We start from the raw sequence: 21929 nt of genomic DNA on the forward strand, positions 1-21929 counted from the left end.
TAGAAAAATCTCTTCATGGTTGGGCCACAGAGGTGAACTTTAGCAAAAGATTAAGGAGAGTAGGAATTATGATCAAAATCAGTCATCGGGAACGAAGATGTCCGAACTGGTCGAGCTCCTTTGGCCTTGCCATAAATGAAAAGTTGCTTGTTTTAGAGAGAGAAAGTCAGAGAGAGAGAGAAGCTCTTTTGCCTTCCTGTCTTGCACTTTGGCACGACTCAGGACGTTGGAAAAAGGAGAAGACCTGCAAAGCCCCCTCTCTCTCTCTCTCTCTCTCTCTCTCTCTCCTCATCTCGTCAGATTCATCCGCTCCTTAGGGTTTTCTCTCTCCTTCCTCGCGAATCCAAGGGACCCAAAAGCCCCCTCCCCGGTTCAAGATTCCGCAACTGTTGCGCACTTCGCTCTTCGCCAGTTCAAAATCGCCTCGTCAGCTCGCATTCCCAGCTCCCGATCTTCGCTCTTCTTCTCTTTGGGCCCAATCTCAAGTGGGTCACTCTCGCTTTCTTCTGGGTAGTTGAGAAAGATCGCCAGATTGCTTGTTCCTTCTTCGTTTGTTTGGTCTGGTCTCGTTGGAGTTAGGTGGACGTGCAATGAAGGTGTCCTTTTACATAAACCCCGGTTAGTTTCGGCTCCTCGTACACCCATTGAGTTTTTTCTGCGTTTGATCGCTTGGATTTCTGGAGTTCGGACTTTGATCAGTGGAACAGGGTCTTAGATTTATCGATTCGATGGCTGCGTCTGGGGATAGTGCTGCTAGTGTTGAGGGCATTGAGAAGCTGGTTTCTGCGAGGAAGTCATTGATGCTGAGCTTGGAGAAGTCGAAAGCCCTAAGTTCGACGCTGGAGAAAACGGGCCCCAGATTGACCGAGATCAACCAGAGGTTGCCCTCTTTGGAGTCTGCAGTCCGGCCTATCCGCGCCGATAAAGACGCCCTTGGTGCTGTAGGTGGACACATTAACCGTGCGGTTGGCCCGGCCGCGGCGGTGCTCAAGGTTTTTGATGCTGTGCATGGCCTCGAAAAGATGCTGTTGTCAGATCCGCGCAATGATTTGGCAGGGTACCTGTCGGTGTTGAAGCGACTCGAGGAGGCATTGAGATTTTTGGGGGATAATTGTGGATTGGCAATCCAGTGGTTGGAGGATATAGTGGAGTATCTGGAGGATAATACGGTGGCAGATGATAGGTACCTTTCGAATTTGAAGAAATCATTGAGGAGTCTTAGGGAATTGCAGAGCGATGGTGGAAGAGCGCATCTTGATGGTGGGCTCCTCGATGCAGCATTGGACAAATTGGAAGGTGAGTCCCGTCGGCTCTTGATGGAGCACAGTTTGCCCCTTCCTATGTCTTCTATATCATCTCTTGGAGAACCAGCTTGCATTGCGCCGTCTCCGTTGCCAGTAGCTGTCATTAAGAAGTTGCAAGCTATTCTCGGGAGGTTGATCGCAAATAAGAGGCTTGATAGGTGCATATCGATATACGTAGAAGTGCGCAGTTCCAATGTTAGAGCAAGTTTGCAGGCTCTTGATCTGGACTATCTTGAAATATCAATCTCTGAATTTAATGATGTTCAGAGCATAGAGGGGTACATTGCTCAGTGGGGGAAGCATTTGGAATTTGCAGTGAAGCATTTGTTTGAGGCAGAATATAAACTCTGCAACGATGTATTTGAGAGACTCGGTATGGATGTTTGGATGGGTTGCTTTGCAAAAATAGCTGCCCAAGCCGGTATTCTCGCGTTTCTTCAATTTGGGAAGACTGTTACAGAGAGCAAGAAAGACCCGATCAAACTTTTGAAACTATTGGACATATTTGCTTCCTTGAACAAATTGCGATTGGATTTTAACAGGCTCTTCGGGGGAACAGCCTGTGCTGAGATTCAGAATTTGACCCGGGATCTCATTCAGAGGGTCATCAATGGGGCAAGTGAGATTTTCTGGGAACTTCTCGCTCAGGTAGAGATTCAGAGGCAAACCCCACCTCCTCCTGATGGAAGTGTACCGAGATTAGTGAGCTTTGTGACTGATTATTGCAATAGGCTGCTGGGAGACAATTATAAGCCTATCCTGACTCAGGCCCTGGTCATTCATCGTAGTTGGAATCATGAGAAATTCCAAGAGAGACTCCTTATTACTGAGATTCTCAAAATTATGAAAGCAGTGGAGCTGAATTTGGAGACTTGGGTGAAGGCTTATGATGATAGTAATCTTGCCAACTTTTTTATGATTAATTATCACTGGCATCTGTACAAGCACTTGAAAGGGACAAAGCTTGGTGAGCTCTTTGGAGAATCTCCATTAAAAGAGCACGAACAGTCCCAGGAATACTACACCACGGTTTTCGTAAAAGATAGCTGGGGACAGCTTCTCGATCACTTAAGTAGAGAACGCCTAATTTTATTCTCAGGGGGGCGTGCTACTGCTCGTGATCTTGTGAAGAAGAAGCTGAAAATTTTCAATGAAGCTTTCGATGCCATGTATTCAAAGCAGTCAAACTGGGTCATGCTGGAGAAAGATCTGAGGGAGAAGACAACCCAGGCTATAGTCCAAACGGTTGTGCCCGTTTACAGGAGCTTTATGCAACACTATGGACCGCTGGTTGAGAAAGACCAAAGTTCGAGCAAATATGCTAAATATACGGTGCAGAACTTGGAGAAAATGCTGGGTTCTCTTTATCAGCCAAAGCCAACTAGATATGGCAGTTTCAAAGGAAGGCAGCTTAGTGGAAAGTTTAACAATGGGCTACAAGACCTTCGCCGCACTGCTTCTGCTGTTATGTAATTGTCCCATATATATGTACTCCATCATGGTGAACCCGCAAGGGAACCATGTTCCAATATAATTGACCCAGATGGTTGGTAGTCGGTTAGCCTGTTGCCATGTACATATCTCAGAAGAATGGAGGGTATCTGCAATTTGAGTTGGAAGGTGGAAACGAGTTCGTCCATTGCCAGAAACTCCACCTGGTGATGAAGTTTTTTAAGTTGCCCCGATATTCTTCCCTACTGTGCAGACTGTTATTCAAAGCTTGAAGATCTGAGTGTTGATGGTCTAATTCATGGATCTATCAAATCAGATTGGAGTATATTAATTTGTAGCTGCTGATTTTACTTTTTGTATTCATCATTTCTGCCCGATTGCTTGAGTTTCTTGACAGGTGGCAATATAACCATGTAGCTGCTGGGTGTTGTTTATTTTCTCATCATAAAATGTATTCAGCTATCCAGCAGCTAAGTTGAAGGTTCAGATCAGTGCTAGTATGTGAACTATTGTGGTACAAAACATTTGCATTAGGGCTCAGGGTCACCAAAGCAGTGCTGTCAATAAGTAATGAAATCATAGTCTGCCATTAATGTTGATTCAAGAGCAAGATAATTTTTGCTTCCCTCTCTCTCTCTCTCTCTCTCTCTCTCTCTCTCTCTCTCTCTCTCTCTCTCTTTTGTTTTAGCCTCAATCGATGAGTTTTATGTTGTAATGTTAAGTTGGAAAAATATTCAAGGGGATTCCTCGTGATGTTAAATTAATTCTCGCCCCATCGTGTGTCCTTTTGCCTCATAGTATACTTAGTTTTTTACCCTAACTTTCCTTGATATGCCGATAGGTGTTTCATTGCAAGCATGTATATAAGACGATCTGCATTTGTAGTAGCCCGTATAACATGGTCTGTGTTCTGTAGCATTCGGAATTTTACCTTGTTTTGGCTGGAGCAGCATTCTAAACTAGCTGGTATTGAGCAAACATGGGAACTCAGCATGATTTGGAGGGGTAGATCTTCGGTTCCGATCCCCCAGAGAGAGTGAACTACTCTCTGCACTTCTTTTCTGGTGAGGTTTTTACTGTCTTGATTCGAGATGAGCGCGAGAAGGATAGATTGGATTCACATAAGCATAGTGAAATGGATGGTGGAAGGCAAAGCTGGTAGTTTTGGTGGTTCAATCATTTGGGTCGCATTCCGGTTTTATCGTTGAAACTGCAGAAGCCATATGAACTCATTTAAACGCTTAACTCTGTCGATGGGAATAGTTCCTTATCGAAGTACTGCAGAAACTCTCTTCACCTTAAAACTACATTTTGAGTGCGGCGTCTATTACGGGATGGAGATATGCTTTTCATGCTCCTGCAACTTTCCTGTAGCTCAAGCCAGGTATTCCTTAATTTGGTGATGCCATGGATTTGCATCTGGGTGCAGCCATGGGAATTGAGCAGCTAGCCTTTGTTCAGGGTACGTCCTGTATTGTGAATGTGAAAGGCATGGCCAGACCACCCATATCAACGAACAAAAGCGCCACCAGCCCGTTGTCATCGAGCAGATCTTTCTCGCCGTCGTCATGGTTCAGTGCACCGTTGAAGCAATCGCTTCGTCCCCAGATGCTTGAGCATCACCTAAACCGGGAAAGTTGTGGGGTTTGTGTTCGACCGTTCTGTTCGAGAAGAAAGAAGAAGGACTACCGAGTGTGCGCTGCGCATAAACTCTGCGAATATAGATGAAACCAGCGATGCTAGGTCAAGAAGGAAACCTCTGCTGATAATTAAAGTTAAAGACGCTGTTATCAATGTGGAGTTCGAGGATGAGAAGATCAATGCCGGGACCGGTATTTGAGATCAAGACCGAGGCAAAATTGCTCAAAAAGACATAAATATAATATAGTGTGGCCAATTCAATTATAAATCTTCCAATCGTGTCAATTTAGTCATTAACTTTTTGACGATTTGTCAATATAGTCCTTTCGGCCTGTTTTTGGCCGGAAAATACCGACATGGACGCTAATCGTTCTATGTAATATGTGTCGGAATTAGCGAATACTTCGGAGACCCTTATTTCTCATACGGGTCGCCCACGTGAGCTTAAAAAAACCGAAGTATGATCCGACGACATGTGGCCCCTACGCACGGGATGCGGGGGTTCGAGGGCGATACCCCCAACATGGGTGTCCCGCCGCCCGTGAGCCGAGGGGTGCCCCAGTTGCCCGTGAGCAAGTGGGGGTTCGAGAGCGGCTCCTCCGAAACCTCAATGGATTTTGGCTTTTGTTTAAGTTAGCCCATTTATTGGGAGATTAAAGGGGTTTCGGAAAGATTAGGTTTTCGGTCCATTTATGGCACACATATATATATATATATATATATATATATATATATGCTCATTTTTTGACTGATCATTGTAACGAGTTGTGCGGTTGTAAACCAAAATTATAGCGAAATCTCTTTGTAGGATGTAGCTCTATTCTGGAGTGAAGCGAAATCTCTTTGTAGGATGTAGCTCTATTCTGGAATGAACTTGGGAAAACCGTACGTCGTCTATTTTTTCTTATATTATCTGTGCGATCATTCTGAATCGGTTTACGATAGATTTCTTCAATATGATCGACATTAACGTGGATGATTTTTGTGAATTTTGAAATTTTCCGATTTTTTTTGAAATTTTTCCTCCACCAGTCGCTGGCCCTTGGCTATGGCTGCGACACCCTCTCGCCTGATCGTATAGGGACGCGACGCGGGCATGGAAAGCCTGAAGGTTTTTCTTGGGCCATTACGAAAAGTAGCTTTAAGGCATCTCTCTCTCTCTCTCTCTCTCTCATTTATCTCATCTGGTGAAGATTGTAAATGTTGATAAAGTCAAATCTCTTTGGTCAATTAATTGGAAAAGGACATGTGTTAATTATTCTTGCAGACATCATTAGTGGAAGGGAAAAAAAAAATCTCCCACAAGCTACTTCCACCGGCTTTAAATGCATTACAAATTATTTCAGAAAAAAAATAATTCATCAATGGGGATGAAAATTGCACGTGGATAAAATCTTCTCCACTGTCCGTTTGTTTAATAAAGATCCAAAAATTATTTCAGATGAATTAGTATCCATTTGCTGTAACTTTGGTTGCGTAGGAAACCGTATGCCTTTGCTGACATGTGTTTTAAAATTGCAATACGTTGAAATTGAGGGTAAAACTACCCAATCAGCCCAAGATTTATCAGATGCCGCTTCAATTCTAGATTTTATAATATTATCAATTTATTTCTAAATATTTTGCATAATTCCAATGTAGTCATTCTAGTAAATTTTTGATTTAAATCGCCGACTTGACGATACTTTGGTTATCAGCATCTAACGTGACATACCGTCACCTCAGCGATTTTTGATAAAAATTAATTTAAAAAATTATATTAAAATTTTATAATAAAGTGTAGAATTTAATTGGTAAAATTAAAACGTTTTGCATTAAATTGGTATCCGTACGATAAGGATCAGGATAGATCGGACAATAGGGCTCCCTATATTGGACGACTAGACCTTCGTAAAAGTCGCTAATAAGGTATTGTCTGTTGTGCGGACGTTCAGCTGTCAGTTGTCTAATCCCAATCGCTGCACGTCTAGCTTCCATGGAGGAAATCAGAAGTCAAATGTTGTTGGCTCTGGTTAGACTGTCCATTGCTGCTGAAACCAAAACAAGGGGTTGCTGCTGGTTCAGGTCAACTTGACTGTTAGCTTGAAATCAAAAAACAATAATAAACACGTGACAAATTTTTTTATCATAATTGCCCCCAAATTAGAAGCAAAAAAAAAAAATTTGTGCAACATCGATACACAGGATCTCATGCAAATCGAGAAAATCGTACTGCAAAAATCAAAGACTTCTTAATTAATGGGTTTAGCTGGCGGTAGTGATGCTTTCCATCACTTGGGTCATTGGATTTTTCACCTAACTTAATGGCAATTGTTTAATTGAAGATTATATGTCTAATCTAATCTAAAGAGATAAGGTAGGGTAGCAAGATAGCCTAGGACTAGGACAGCCCACACTTTGCTTCATTCCTTATATTGACCCAATGATCGAACTTTTGATTTGATTAGTCCTAAATTTTAAGAATGTTTTATTTTTTTCCTACTATTCCCATGTTTGAACATCTGTCTGCCAATAAGACACAGTCCACCAATACCTTTTTGTTTTTTAATAGGCTGAAAATCTTCATGAGCATCTCTTGTCATTGTGTTCGTATAGGCATGTCGGACAACCTGGCGATAGAACTTATTGGACAGTTCTTCTGAATTTGAATTTCTTGGCAAATTGATTCCGGATTTTTGTAGCTTGTGTTCACAACACAACATTGAATCCATCAATCCGTGTTTGTGGTGGGATCGATGCGGTTCCTCCTCCTTCTTCTTTTTTTATATCCCAACGATAATGATAATGACATGGTATTTACTATTGAAAAAGATAGAGCATCCACCAAGGTAACGTGTATCGACTTCATAAAGCCGGTTTGAATCTGAGTTAAGTGCGCCGGAAGTCGCAAAGTATGTCGCGAAAGTGCAATTGGGCCTTAACATTTTTTTAATAGAACGATCGAGTCTCGAAACTTGTTAGGTTGTGCAATCAAGAGTCCATTAACTCTTATCTCATTTGACTAATGAATAATGCTGACGTGATTTTTTCTGATAGTTTCTCTCTCCGACATGATTGTTAATGACGTTAGCTTGCCGTAACGTGATTTTCAATAGAATGCGTTTTGGTGAGATCCTCGCGGACCTTAACTAAAGCATGCGTTAATGACCAAAATTCTGAATGCTACATTGTAGACGAGCACCTTTTTTTTTTTTTTTTTGAGTAATCTTCTCATATAAAAAGTATATAATTATCCTTATAAACCATGTAAAACGCCAGCAATGTGAATTATATATACAATTATTTGAACTTGGTAATTTGGGGGGATCGTAGTGGAGCATATTGGTGTGCTGGAGCCCCATACACACGTGTGTATGTTGGTACCTTAAATCATTAATGATGATTTTATTAATTTAGAAGTGATTAGAAACATAAGTGCAAAAAATAAAATAACCCAAAAATTCAAGGCCATAGGTTACATGCAAGTTGGATAAGGAAGAACACATGAAATTTGACGAAAGGAGGCCGCACAAGCAAAAGGACATGCTGTAGAGCATGCTTATGATATTACATTAGAAAATTCAAGGAAAAATTACCAAAAAAGTCATAAATCTATTGCAATTGTGCCAATTAAACCCTAAATTTCAATCCTAAACCTTTTTACAATTTTGTCAATTCATTCCATCCAACAAATTTTAGCCGGCCAGCATCGACGTGGATGCAGGCCGACCGGCAACATAATTTTAATATTTTTTTATTTTTTTATTTTACTTTTCCTTTTTTTTCCCGGGCTTACAGGGCGAGGCTCGCCTCGCCCAGCCATAGCGAAGTCAAGCCTCATAGGCCCCGGGCGAGGCTCGGCCTCACCGAGGTCGGCTACGGGAAGAAGAGGGAAGGGAAAGGACAACAAGAAAAGAAAAAAAAATTTGAAAAATTATGTTAAAATATTACGTCGTCGGATGACCAAAATTCACAGGATTGATTAAATTGGCATAATTACAAAAGGTTTAGGGCTGAATTGGCATAATTACAATAGGTTTTAGGATTTTTTTTGGTAATTTTCTAATAATCCAACGAGTATTTGTAGAGAGACCACCTATATATAAAGAGCATACAAAGAAAAAATTACTAAAAAAAATTTATAGTTATTGCACTTGTGCTAATATAATCTTAAACTTTTCAATTGTGCTATTTTAGTCCTAAATCTTTTCACTTTTTTTTAATTGAGTCCATCCAGCAAAATTTGAAAAAAAACGCTAACGTGGTCACCGGCTATCATACATGGCACGATCGGCGTTGACGTAGACATTTTTAAAATAATTTTATATTAATATTTTGATTTTTTATATATATTTTTCTTTTATTTTCATTTTTTCTATTTACTTTTATTTTTTTCATGGAGGTTGGAAAGGGTTGCCAGCCACAGGCAAGGGCGTCTCCTCCCTTGCCAAATCTACAAGAGGGCTTCCATGTCCTCCCTGTGGCCGGCGAGGACCAAACGCCCTCGTCGGCCTCAACCCCAAAAGAATGTTGAGATAAGAAAAGATAAAAGGGAAAAAAAAAAATAAAACTATATATACAAAACTCAAAAAAATTATTTAGAAATGTCAATGTCAATGAAAGCTGTGCCTCGTGGGATGGTTTTCCGGTCGACGAAAGCTAGATTCAAATTCGGGAGTTGATAGCACTTAATACTCAGATTGTTGGGGGGATTCCCAACTAATCTAAGTTAAGGATTCTTTCTTTTCGCCTAGGGAAGCTCGATGTCTACATCAATGATTTTCGATCAAATTTGGCCGGATGAACTCAATTGGAAAAATATGAAAAAATGTCAATACTAATTACGCACAATTGAAAAATTTAGGATTGAATTGTCATAAATACAATAGGTTTATAAATTTTTTGATAATTTTCCCAGTATATAAATCCCGTAGTTTGACCGGAAACGCCGACGTAGTCGCCGGCTATCATACATGGCACAACCAGCGTTGACGTAGATATTTCTAAATAATTTTATAATATTATATTGAGTTTTTTAATTTATTTTATCCTTTGATTTTCATTCTTACTCTTTATTTTTAATTTTTTATGGAGGTCGGAAAGGGTTGCCGGCCACGGGAAAGGGCGTCTCTGCCCTTACCGAATCTGTCAGAGGGCCGCAATGCAATGCCCTCCTTGTGGCCGGCGAGGACCGGACGTCCTCGCCACCCTCAATCACAAAGAAAAAATGTTGAGATAAGAAAATATAAAAGGGAAAAAAAATAAAACTATATATACAAAACTAAAAAAAAAAATTAATGTCTACGTCAGCAAAAGCCATGCTATGTAAGATGGCTTTTCGATCGAGGAAAGCTAGATTCGGATTCGGGAGCTGAAAGCACTTAATACTCATGTTGTTGGGGGGATTCCCAACTAATCTAAGTTGAGGATTCTTTCTTTTCGTCTGGGGAAGCTTGGTTTATTAAATTTGGCCGGATAGACTCAATTGACAAACTATAACAAAAAATATCAGTACTAATTTAGCACAATTAAAAGTTTAAGGCTGAATTATCATAAATATAATAAGTTTATGAATTTTTTGATAATTTTTTCAATATATAAATCCCTTAGACAAGCGAAAGTGGAACATCTTAACGATAAGGTCCTAGGTAGAAATTTAGGACTACTTTCTTTCTTTTTTTCCTTTCTTTTTTATAATAATGACGTGATAGAAGTTCTGGCAATTAATTTGTTGGTCGTGAAAGCTTGGTTGTCAAGGGAAGAGAAGCTAGTCAGCAAGGGAAAATTTACCAAGAAAACGAGCCATTGACCGCATAGAGACTGGCACGAAATGTCTTCTTCTTTTTCAGTTGGCTTGCACGTTTTTACCAGCTCAGCTTTTCGTCCTCCTAGTTCCAGGAATATATGCTTTGCTTACCTAAAACAAATTGTGGAAAAAAAGCCAGAACGGCCCCGTCAAACTTACATAGAGCTTGTCGGAGTTGGCTTTGTTCTCCCTCCTAGGCTCATGCTTTACTCTTTGGCATGAAAATTAGGCCGAGGTTGGATGCGGAAATTGTCCAAAAAGTCCTGAACTTGTTGTATGGTGGCCAATTCAGTTCTAAATCTTGCAATTGTGCTAATTTAGTCTGAAAATCTTTCGACAATTTACCAATTTAGTCATAAATATTACAATCATGTTAATTTAGTCCTAAGTCTTTTGACGATTTGCTGGTGTAGTCATTTTGGCAAATTATCCAAATAGTAGGTTTAGGAAAAAATTAGCAAATCTTCAAAAAGTTTACGATTAAAATAACATAATTGAAAGGTTTATGACTAAATTGGCAAATAAGGATTAAATTGGCACAATTGGAATGTTTATGAATGAATTGTACGCCATAAAATATCAAGATTGAGATCGATCCGGGCGATCTATTCCGCTAGAGATTTCTTGGTTTCCGACACATCCATGAGATTGCTGGAAGTTGGAACGGACTTGTCGATTTTGGATCTGCGGATTTAGGGAGGACGGAACAACTATGTGTAGTTCGAACAAAGCATGTCATGACAGGCAAAAGGCCTTTCCGCTCCGTTTGGTTACTTTGGTACGTAAAATGAGATAATTACAATAAGATTAAAGGAATCAAAATGAATTATGAGGAACAAATTTGAGAATTGCTATACTTGGCGAAACAACAGATTGAAATGTATCTTTCTATGTTTTTATTATCTCGAGTTGCTATGCATAATACCAAAAAAAAGTTAAGTGTACTAATGATATTAAATTTTGTAATACTAAAGTTATCGAATCTATGGCTTAGCTAGTGATTCGCATGTTTATTTGCCTTTTTTTTTTTAATTAACTTATGCCTACCTTCATAACGAAAGGATCTTACTAGAGTAATGACAGTCTTTGGGTGACTGTTGTAATAACAACATATTGTGGGCCACAAATTTTTTTAAAGAATGGAGCCCACGATAATTTTTAATTAATTTTTGTGACCGACAATATGCTGTTAATCTTATAATAGATAAAAAAAAAAAAAAACTGTCACATAAGCATATTCCATAATGAAAAGAGTCATTATGTTGCCCGCCATCAATGGAATTCGAAGTCCACCATGGGAGGGAATAATTTTGGAACGTTTAACTAATTGATAAGTTGTAAAAAAAAGAAAGTAGATTCATTTTGGAAAAAAAAAAAAAAAGAGAAGCTCTTTCTTCCTTTTTGTCTCTGCAGTAAACAATTTCCTATTTCTTTAAAATGAAGTTGAACATTTTTACTTTTCTACTTGGAAAAGAAAAAAAAATGCATAATTTATTCAAGATGCTCAATATAATAACAACTGGAATTTGTTCATGCACATGAAGAGGTTATTCTTTTTTTGCCCAATGTCAAGTAAATCTCCCTGACACTTATGTTGGTCAAGATGCTTAATATGAGCTTATTAATCTAATTTTTTTTTTTACTAATCTAGATGTGGATACCTATTCCCTTTTTCGCATGTCAAACGAATCATACGGCAATGTCTGGCTGCACTAATGACTGTTACTTTACAGGTCTGTTATAGGTTGATCGGCCACAAAAGTGTTTGCTTGCTTTAATAACTTTTATAGTGTACATGGACCTCCTGTGCAACAGTTATTACAATTACTGATGTAAATAAGCTCAACTTTCAATCATAATCATAGATATAGTATCATAGATGTAAAGAAACATTTGATACGGTTGAGAATAAAGCGGAAAAGATAATTTCTGTATACTTCGCCGTTTATAAAAAAGAGTACATGGACTATATAAAGAAATCAAAGGAAATCAAATTAGATATGCATAGTCCAAATTGATATAGAAATTCAGAGGAAATATCTTAAATATCTCTAGAATACACCTAAAATATCTCTAATAGATACGATGAATTATACATTTAATAATATATAGAAGGAATTAAACTCATGAATTACTGACAAAAAGAAAAAAAAAACTAAATTCCCTGAATGACTATATCAAAGTGATAATCATTATATTCTTTCTAGTTCTGATTTTAGAGATGTTTTGGGTATTCGGGTACTATTCCCCGTTAGTACATATGTCATTCATGCAACTAAATATTGTAATAAGCATCACATCACTTATATGAACAACGTATATAGGTCATTTATATTACAGCGTTACAGTTATTACATTACGGATATTTTGCTGATATATTACTTAAAATATCATCTTTAAAAATGTTATTCATTAAAATAAATTAAGAAAGTCCTTGTCATATGTAAAGAATGACAAAAGTGTGGGGTCAGAATAGTTCTACTCGAGGAAAATAACATATACATGATGGTGACTGCATTTTTTTTTTAACAGCTACAAAATCAATGTCTTCTTTGCTTTGTTCTCTGTTGAAATTGGAAGCATATAGCCTGAGTAAATGCGCAACTTGTTTGGCTTTGTGTTAACCCGATGTCCAAGGTTGAAAGCATAATATCGCGAGGATAACAAAATAAAAAAATTATTAGTTTGTTCTTATTGCGATCCAATAAGTTAGTTTTTTTATTTGAGTCAATATTTTCCAAATAGTAAGTTTAAGTCGATCGATTGAAGGTCCAAAGCATAATATCGCGACGATAACAAAATAAAAAATCTGTTAGTTTTGTTTTGATTGTGATCCGATAAGTTAGTTTTTGACCTGATACGATACTTTCCAAATTTTTAAGCTGAATTTGATCAATTGCACTCTAAATCGAATTGAACGATCGGATGCAAACGCCCTTAACCGGGAGATGAAATACTATAATTAATTCTAATGGAACTTGCTTATGGAGAAATTACAGGCTGCTTTGTTCTATTTGTCGATTCTCTTTGTAAGCATTCGGACAAGAAGTACCAAATATCTTACGTTATATAAGCAGATAAGGTTAGGCCAATAATTACGATGAGATGACTTGCTTGACTAGCCTTCTCCTCAAGTTCTCAACATCTATTATTGGACTGCATACGCTAGATTGACCCTTGATGTTGTTGGGTGCTCATAGATGATTTTTTTCACTCTGATCCCAGTATTATATAGCCCTATTAGCTTTTCAACCTTTTAAATAAATCGGGAGAAATCCACAAAAAAAAAATAATCATAAATTAAGAAAGTTACGCAAAACTTCTATGAATTTCGAAGGTAGCGCACACCTCTCCCCAAGCTTTTAACCATTGCATATCACCTTCCTAAACTTTTATCTTGTCGTAGCAGGTAACTATTCGGTATAATTTCAATTAGCATGTGCAATGAACGCATTAAATGAAAAACTAAGATACTATAAGAAATAGAAAAAGAAAAACAATTTAAGTAAAATGAAAAAAAAAAAGGACCTCAAAACAAGACGAAAATTGGATAATTATTATGTGCGTTAAATTTTTACTATTGAGAAATGATTTATCAATAAAAGGAGTAATTAAAGCTATCGCCTTGGATTTCAATTAATCATTTCCTATTATGATTTTTTAAACTTTTATTGATACATTAGTTTTTAGCTTTAAATTTTTATTTTATTTCAATTACTCATTAGCTGTAAAAGCTTGATCACATCCTGAAATGACAGTTGATTCGACCAGTATTAGGCAATTCCTCACCATCGACTACTGACTGAACAAAAGAAATTAGGACAATGATGTTTTTTTGGAAGAATAAAGCCATCGCTTGACTTTTTTGTTGGTTTAATTATGATGGAAAATTCGACCTTTATCTAGGACATGAAGGGCCTTGTCCCAGAATTCGCACGCAATTTGTTCCGACGAGGATGCAATCATTACATGATTAATTGCTAAGTCTCACAATAAAATGAATACGAATGATGTATAGTTCATAATTAGTCTATTTATTTTGTGCTGCTATAATTATTTATTTATTTCATGAAATATTTATTTTTAATTTGTTAAAAAAATGATATTACTAAAACGCTTTCATGCAATAAAAATCTCGTGATTTTTTTAAATGTGTTTTTTTTTATTTTAATTTTACTTTCTATTTTATTTTCCTTTTTCTTCGATGTCCGGACACGACGGAGGTCGGCGGTGTACGGCGGCAGTGATGGGTTGCTATGGCGGTGGTGGAGCTAGTTGGTCGAGCGACAAGAGAGCTGGTCGAGCATTTTACCCCGAGGCTTTGTTCTTTTTAATGGGTCGAGGGAACAAAGTGAGAGGAAGAATTCTAACTTTACCGGTCTTGTTTTTTAAAAGTGATTATCGAACAAAGAATCAACTTTTTTATTATTATTATTATTGTTTTTGCTCCAAATCTATTCGGAAATAGAATAAGAAAATTCGAGAATCAAAATTATTTACGTTACCAAAATAAGTTTCTCATCTTTTTTCCGTTCCGAGAAACGGAATCGGAAAATCAGAATCGTTACCAAACAGGTCATTGTTAACCCGAAAAGATCTCATCTCCGTGTCCTTCTTGGAAAATTTTAAAGAAATACACTTAAACATCAGAATGGAAAGATAAATGTCGCCGACCAAAAACGGAAATTCAATCCACATTTGATGCAACGATTTTGTTTTTTCCTACTTTGCTGTTGAGTGTCGACATAAATGAACACAACGTGCTTTCGATGTCGCGACCCAGATTGAGTTAGGTGGAACATGTCCTGTTATGATCATGAAGCATTAACCTCAGACTCATCCACAAACTGAATTTCCCAAGCTGACGGGCAATCCCTCATGTCCACAAAATTAGCAGAAATCTAGATAAAATATGATCGAATCGGATTAAATCAATCAAGATTAACAAAATTCTGGCTAAGATATTTGACAAGATTAAGTACCCCGATCGAATGAAAACTATGTTTGACCAAATCCTAGAACTAATCGCGAGAGTTCACAACATTACGGCAAAAAAAAAAAAATCAAAATTATGAAAAAATCGAACGTGATTTTACGTGGCAATATATATTTAAAAAAAAAAGAAAGACGAAGCATATGCGCACAAGGTTTAGAAAACAAAGCGTACAAATAAAAGTTATTCCAAATAGATTCCACAATTTGAATTGAAAACGGAAGCATCGAACTCCCAACCCAAAGTGGGCATAGTTGGTAGTGGTCTTGGAGAATTCCAACTCAAGATCCGGATGTCCCTCGTTTAGATTCACCGATTTCGTCGGAACCGTTCCGGTCCAACGGCGCTCACCAAAAGCCCGGACGTAACCGGTCCGTGAGGGTCCGCAAAATGTTGCATGACTCTCCCACTCAAAGATTACAAAAAATAAACAGATTAAATGAAATAGGAAGCAGCAAAGAGCGGTAGAGCCATGGCTAATCAATCGAGCAAATTTCTTGGTAGAATGGAAACCCTAGGCTTGGCCAAATTCCAAAAAAAAAAAAAATTATTTTGCTCTAGAGGCGAAAGGCGCAAGCAAAAAAATCGAGTAGTCATGAGTAGCTAGGGGGCGGGGGAGGGGACAGGCAGGACCAACGACCGAAGCCAGCGGCATCAATCATCTTCTTCTTCTTCCCCAAACATGGACGAGGATCGAATCTTGATCCGATAAGAGGGAACAGGATCAAAGATCAGGGCAAACCCCCCCGACCCCCAGATAGGGATAGAGAGAGAGAGCGACTCCTCACTTCGAGCGGCTCGTGACATTTGTTTCTGGTCTCAGTCGCCGCCACGTCACCGGCTCCGACCACGTCGAGAGAAAAAGAAAAAAATCAAGAACTCGTGGCCATTCTCGCCGCCGCCGGCGGACAGCCAGAGCTCTTCTCTTAGCATCTACTACTCCCCCACACGCACGTATAGATACGATACGATACGATCTTTGTTTTCCTTCTTAAAAAGGGAAAAAAATCTTTTATTTTTTTTATTGGTTTGCCGCAATAAATATCCAATCGCCTTATCCTGCTGTGTTCTTTTCGTTCTTATCTCTTCCCCACTTGGAAAAAAAAATAAAACCAGTTTCTCTCTCTCCTCTTTCTGAGATGGAAGCGAAGGCTGCTTCTTCCTCTGTGTTCCGATAAATAGGAAAGAGATAAAGGAAAAGGTGGTACTCTCTGTACACCCAGAGAAGCCGTAGCTAAGAATCTCATCCCCACTAGACAGTCAGAGCGTACGCGATATCGCAAACCCAGATCTTCTTCTCCTTCGTGCCTAGCAGGCAGAGAGAAGAGAGAGAGAGAGAGAGCGATTGATGACAAGAAGCCCCTTCCAGATTTGGAAGCCCAAGAGGAGAAGAAGAAGACGAAGAGGCGAAGGTTGATTTGATTTCCTTCGACCCCTTTTTCTCTTATCTTTTTCGCCTCCTCTGTTTTTTTTCTGGCGGGGGGTTTTCGGTGGAATTTTTCTTTCGGGTGTCTTTGGGTCGAAACGAAGAGGGGCGAGTTTCGAGGGGGTCCTTAATGGAGGTGTTGGTGGGGTCCGCGCTGGGGATCGAAGTGAGCTCGGCGTCGGCGTTCGTCAGGGAGCGCGCCGCCGGAGACCATTCGGAGACGGGCTTCGGGGCGGGCCGGCCGGCGAAGTCGGAGGAGGAGGAGGAGGAGGACAATTCATCGTCGGGGAAGTCGTCGTCGATCGGAGTCCCGGACGACAGCGACGAGGAGGAGGAAGACGGCGTCGTGTCGTCGGAGGATGCCAAGGGAGGCTTTAGGAAAGGCGGGTTCGGATCTTTTGGATCTCTAGCTGCGCTCGAGGACTCTCTTCCCATCAAGTCTGTACTCTCTCTCTCTCTCTCTCTCTCTCTCTCTCTCTCTCTCTCTTTGCAACTTTATCTTCTTTTGTTGGTGGTTTATCTCGATTTCTTTCCTTTTACTCGTACCTTTCCTCTCTCATCGTTCATTGATCATACGATAGAACTAAAATTTCCATGGATGTTCTGATTGCAATCTGGAGATGATCCATCATTAAGATTGCATTAGATTCGCTAAAAGGGTCATTCATGGAGACAAAAAGGGGACTGATTTAGGTTGTGTTTGGTGGGATAGGAGGGGGCTGTCGAACCATTTCTCGGGGAAATCGAAGTCGTTCAACAACTTGTCTGAGGCGAATCTGACGGAGGCGGTGAGCAGCGCCAGGGATCTGGAGAAGCCGGAGCACCCCTTCAACAAGAAGCGGCGGATCCTCCGCTGGTCCAAGAACTTCCCTCTCCTGTCCACCGCCAAGTCGATGCCCCTCTTCCCCCTCAGCGAAGAGGACGACGATCATCGCGAAGGAGGGGACGACGGCAACGGCGACGGCGGCGGCGAAGGCGACGGAGACGGCGAGAGAGGCAAGGCCGTCGCGGGCCGCCACTGGAGGAAGCACAGCGTGTTCAAGTCCTCGAGCTGCTTCGCACTGTCAGATCTGCACGAGGAGGACGAGGAAGACGGCGACGGCGACGACGAGGAGGACGAGGAAGAAGAAGATGGAGGAAATTGATTTCCTTTTTTGTTTAATTTTATGTTTTTGGTAATTTTAACCTAACTTTATGTTCCCAAAACATCAATATGGACAATAAATAGATGAATTATCCTCGTTAATTAACATGGGATGTGGTCTAGTTTGGACATGGGAAGCTTTGGATGAGGATAATAAAAAATTTTAATGACAGATTTTTAGATTATTAGACTAATTTTTCCAAAAATCGTGAATTATCTTTTTTTTTATTGTTTATTGGGGGAATTCATTAGTACGTGATTAAATTAAGGCGGGACTAGTCGGTATTCGGATAAGGGGAGTGATGGGATTTTTCAAAGGCCAAGTGGGGGTCATTGGTGCCTGGACGATTTGACGAATTTGACCTCGGCTGTGCGTGGCTGCATGGCGCGTGGGACTGACCACTGACCAGGGTCAATCTTGTCTTTTTCAGCTTTTGGTGCGTTATATCCACACCTTATACAATACGTGGTTATTTTCCCCGCCTTATTTTTAATGTTTTTCGCAAGGTAATGTCGAGACGGCATCTTCTCGTGGCATCCGACGCTGTCGTGCCTTGATTGACATCTCTCTCTCTCTTTCCCCTTTTCTTTCCGAGATTGCGAAATGAATCAACCGCACACATTTGATTTTCTTCTTTCGGCCCTCGACTTTAGCTCAATATGCCAGAGGCCGCCTTTGAACTTTGAACTTATCTATTATAATTCGAAAATTATTCAAGCATAACGTGCAATATTGTCTCTCTGAGTTTTTTTATTTGTGCAATGTGATCATTGAAATTTTTTAGTAAATATTCAATTTAGTCCAAGATTGTATAAAATTATCAAATATTATCCTTTTATTGATTCAAGTTCGGGGGTAATATTGATATCTTTTCGTATAGCTTATGAATTAAATTGGACATGTATCGAAAGCTCACAAGTCATATTGAATAAGTTAATAGTATATATTAGGCTAAAGTTTAAGGATCACGTTGAACAAAATTATAAATTTAAGGATGATATTGCATAACGAGTTAAAATTTAAAGATTATTTGTGTTATTTTTCTTTTAATCGAGCAAAATAATGGCCGCATCAAATCTTTTGTGGGGAATAATGGAAGTCAGAACGTGGGACAAATTGGGAGGATGGATGAGAAGAGAACCTTCTTTGGATGTTGTTGTTGTTTGTTGTTTTGGTGTGGGAAGAGGACAGGTCGGGGGGGCCTTGACAGTGGAAAGGCAATTTGCATCGTGCGATCGATCGAAAGGCTCCTGTTCGAGGAAAGAGAAGTAACATGGCCTACGGAAATGTAGCTAGGGACCGTGGTGGGCCCTACGAGGAAGGTCGTACTAGTGTGTCTTTGTGGATGATGGATGTTAATGGAATCAAAACTTGAGTTGCCTCTTGGAGCGGGCGTATGATGATAGTTCTGTTTATCTTCTTTTTTTTTTTTCCTATTTCGATAAGTAGATTTGTAATAGGAATTTATTTGGTATCGCAATTTTCATTTTTCTATTTTCGAAAAAAAAATAGCCCAAAAATATGTTTGAAACATAATTAAAAAGTAGAAATTCTTAGATAGAAATAGAATAAAAATTCTTCTCATTACTCACTCCCTCTATCTCTCACATCCTTGTAGCCGATCGTCACTCGCCGGCCGTCGTTGTCCGGTCCCAGTCTCTCGTTCGTTGTTTGCTATCCGCCGAATGCGGGTCTCCGTCCGCTGGCCGCCGTCCACCTGTCGCCGTTCGCCAATCATCGGTCTCCAGTCTCCTTTTGCATTTGCCAGTCCTTGGTCGCCTTAAGCCCGTCGCTAATCGCGGATCAGTTGCCGGCAATTGTAGAAATTTCGTGCTGTTGTCAAATGAATTACTATTCTTGGAATAAAAATTTTGTGTCGTTATTAAACACATATCTCTGTTTAGAAACTCATTCGGGGAATAGAAATAAAAAAAAATCAATTTATTGCAAGAAATAGAGCTCTGGAAAAGAATGATCGTCATCGGCGATGAGCGCCATTCGCGCTCTTAGTGATCACTCTAATTCAAATGTCGTGCTTTTATTGTGCGCCCCTTACTCGTCGCCGGCGGCCAGGCTCTGAGTGCTCTAGTATAAGTAGGTGCGCTTGAACCGAGAGGATTATTAGGGCTTCATTACCATGCGAGAGCGAAATTTTGGCTCTTGTAGAAACGGTTTGAAGTTGAGATTTGGGAGAGTAGCCGATACGGAAGCATGAGATATTGGGATTTCCACTAATCAAGCCTCGTCAACTAATCCATTGACCATGCTAGCAAGTGGGAATTTCGGTCACAACTTAATCCAATGGGTCCAAGGCGTCCAAGATGGGGAGTGAATGCAGAGAATGGTAGTCGCGGTCACAAGGCTGTATAGTCAATATTCGAGTTCCCATGAGTTTTGATATTTCTCATTCCCATGTCTTTAAAATTTGGGCAATTTCCATGGTTTTGAGTTTTCATGTCTTTAACATTTGGGTAGTTCTCACGTGTTTAATGTCTGGCTAGTTACTCTATAAATAAAGGAGAGTTCTCAACTGTGCGTATCAGACTTTGAATTCGATAATACAAGAGAATTCCTCGAATGAGTGAATGTCTATTCGATTCTTCATCCTTGGTTGGTGGATCTTTTATCGTTGGGCGGTGGTTTTCCTTTAGGCCTTAATGGTGGCTTATCCTTTTAAGCCCTGGTGGTGAATTTCGTCTATCTCAATCTTTATCGTTAACTGGTGACACATCTTTATGCTTTGATGGTGATCGTTAGACCTGTCAAACGAGTGGATCAGGTCATGTCATAAATGGCCCCGTTTATGACTTATTTAGCGCAATGCAAATTTCTCGATCCATGCCCTCACTTGACCCATATTGCTAAAACACTTATGTATTTTATCCAATTTAGGAAATTTTCATTTTTTATAAATTATATTGCTAAAACACCATGGACAATCTATATATTTTGTCGACCCGGAAAAATCAGAATTATTTTATTTTTTTTCTTTTTCCTTTTCTCTTTTCCTTTTCCTTTTTCTTCTTCTAAGTTGACCCTCACGCCGACCATAGACTCTCTCGCTTAGTGGCTGTCTGGGCGAGGGCCTCGATCCTCGCCTTGTGGCCAGCAAGGGTCGATCGGCCCTTGCCGAATTTGGTATAAAAAAAAATGGAAAAGAAAGAAAGAAAAAGAAAAAGGAAATAAAACAAAAGAATTATTAAAAATTCAGAAAAAATTAAAAATAATGACATGATTATGATGTACTTAAAATAGTTAGGTAACTCATTTGACTAGATCATCATCTCTAGTTAATCTAATTAAAGATTTTTTTTCTCTCTCTCTCTTGACTTTCTCTATAAACAACGTGGCATGGACATGCGTAAGGGCTAAGGAAGTTCTTGTCTTCTATTCGTAAAAAAGTTATCTGTTGAGCCGCAAGATGACGAGATTCTTCCTATGGATTAGCGTGGAATCACTTAGCTCTTAGTATTGACTCTTGTGTCATTAGTAGCATCCAACGAGCATCTGCGCCGTCCCGTGTGAAGTTTCTCCGCATGCTGCCTGCCCTTGTCGTTATTTCACTGAGATATATCATGGACGACCGAAGCTCTTGTACGCGATAATTATCCGCCAATGCATGGCTATCGATTTAATTATAAACATTTAATTTAGCCAATCTGATCGAACTTTTGACGATTTGCCAATCTAACCATTTGACATGGATGATGATCTTCCTATACTACCAGTTTTCTTTTCATTCTTATTCTTCTTTTTCTTTTCCCTTCTTCCTTGGGCGGTCGCCGAGCCTTGGCGATGGTCGGCGCCTACGGCAGGTAAGGACCGGCTAGGGTCGAAATTCAGAAAATTTGGCAAAAAATCAAAAAACTTCTGCATGTTAGTGCAGTGTGTCACATTGGACGACCGGTGTTTACGTAAGCCATTTCTGGCCAAAATTGACGGGAAGAGCTATATTGGTAAATTGTTTAAAGATTTAGAGCTAAATTGGTTAAATAATGGGTTTATGATTGAATTGACATCCGTGAAATAGAATTAGTGGTATTTTTGTAATTTTCCCACTCTCTTACACTAATTTTTCTCCATCGAAGTGTTTACAATCATAAACTGGAAAATAGACGGTTTAAAAAATATTTTTCTTAAAATGATCGCTTTATCACTTAAAGTAATTAGTCAATGTACAATA

General features: G+C 39.4%; 2 protein-coding genes across 2 annotated transcripts; both read left to right on the forward strand.

The window, feature by feature from the left end:
• Positions 1 to 124: 124 nt before the first annotated feature.
• Positions 125 to 3360, forward strand: LOC115748825 (exocyst complex component EXO70A1). The gene has a single exon (XM_030685470.2). The coding sequence runs from the start codon at positions 729 to 731 to the stop codon at positions 2775 to 2777; it is 2049 nt and encodes a 682-aa protein (XP_030541330.1). The 5' UTR covers positions 125 to 728; the 3' UTR covers positions 2778 to 3360.
• Positions 3361 to 16298: 12938 nt separating this feature from the next.
• LOC115748853 (protein bfr2-like) lies at positions 16299 to 17933 on the forward strand. The gene is made up of 2 exons (XM_030685494.2): positions 16299 to 17039; positions 17314 to 17933. Exons 1-2 carry the CDS (start codon positions 16732 to 16734, stop codon positions 17744 to 17746), a joined length of 741 nt encoding a protein of 246 aa, XP_030541354.1. The 5' UTR covers positions 16299 to 16731; the 3' UTR covers positions 17747 to 17933.
• The last annotated feature ends 3996 nt before the right edge of the window (positions 17934 to 21929 follow it).

This window comes from Rhodamnia argentea, chromosome 4, assembly GCF_020921035.1.
Source record: "Rhodamnia argentea isolate NSW1041297 chromosome 4, ASM2092103v1, whole genome shotgun sequence".
Classification (NCBI taxonomy): domain Eukaryota; kingdom Viridiplantae; phylum Streptophyta; class Magnoliopsida; order Myrtales; family Myrtaceae; genus Rhodamnia; species Rhodamnia argentea.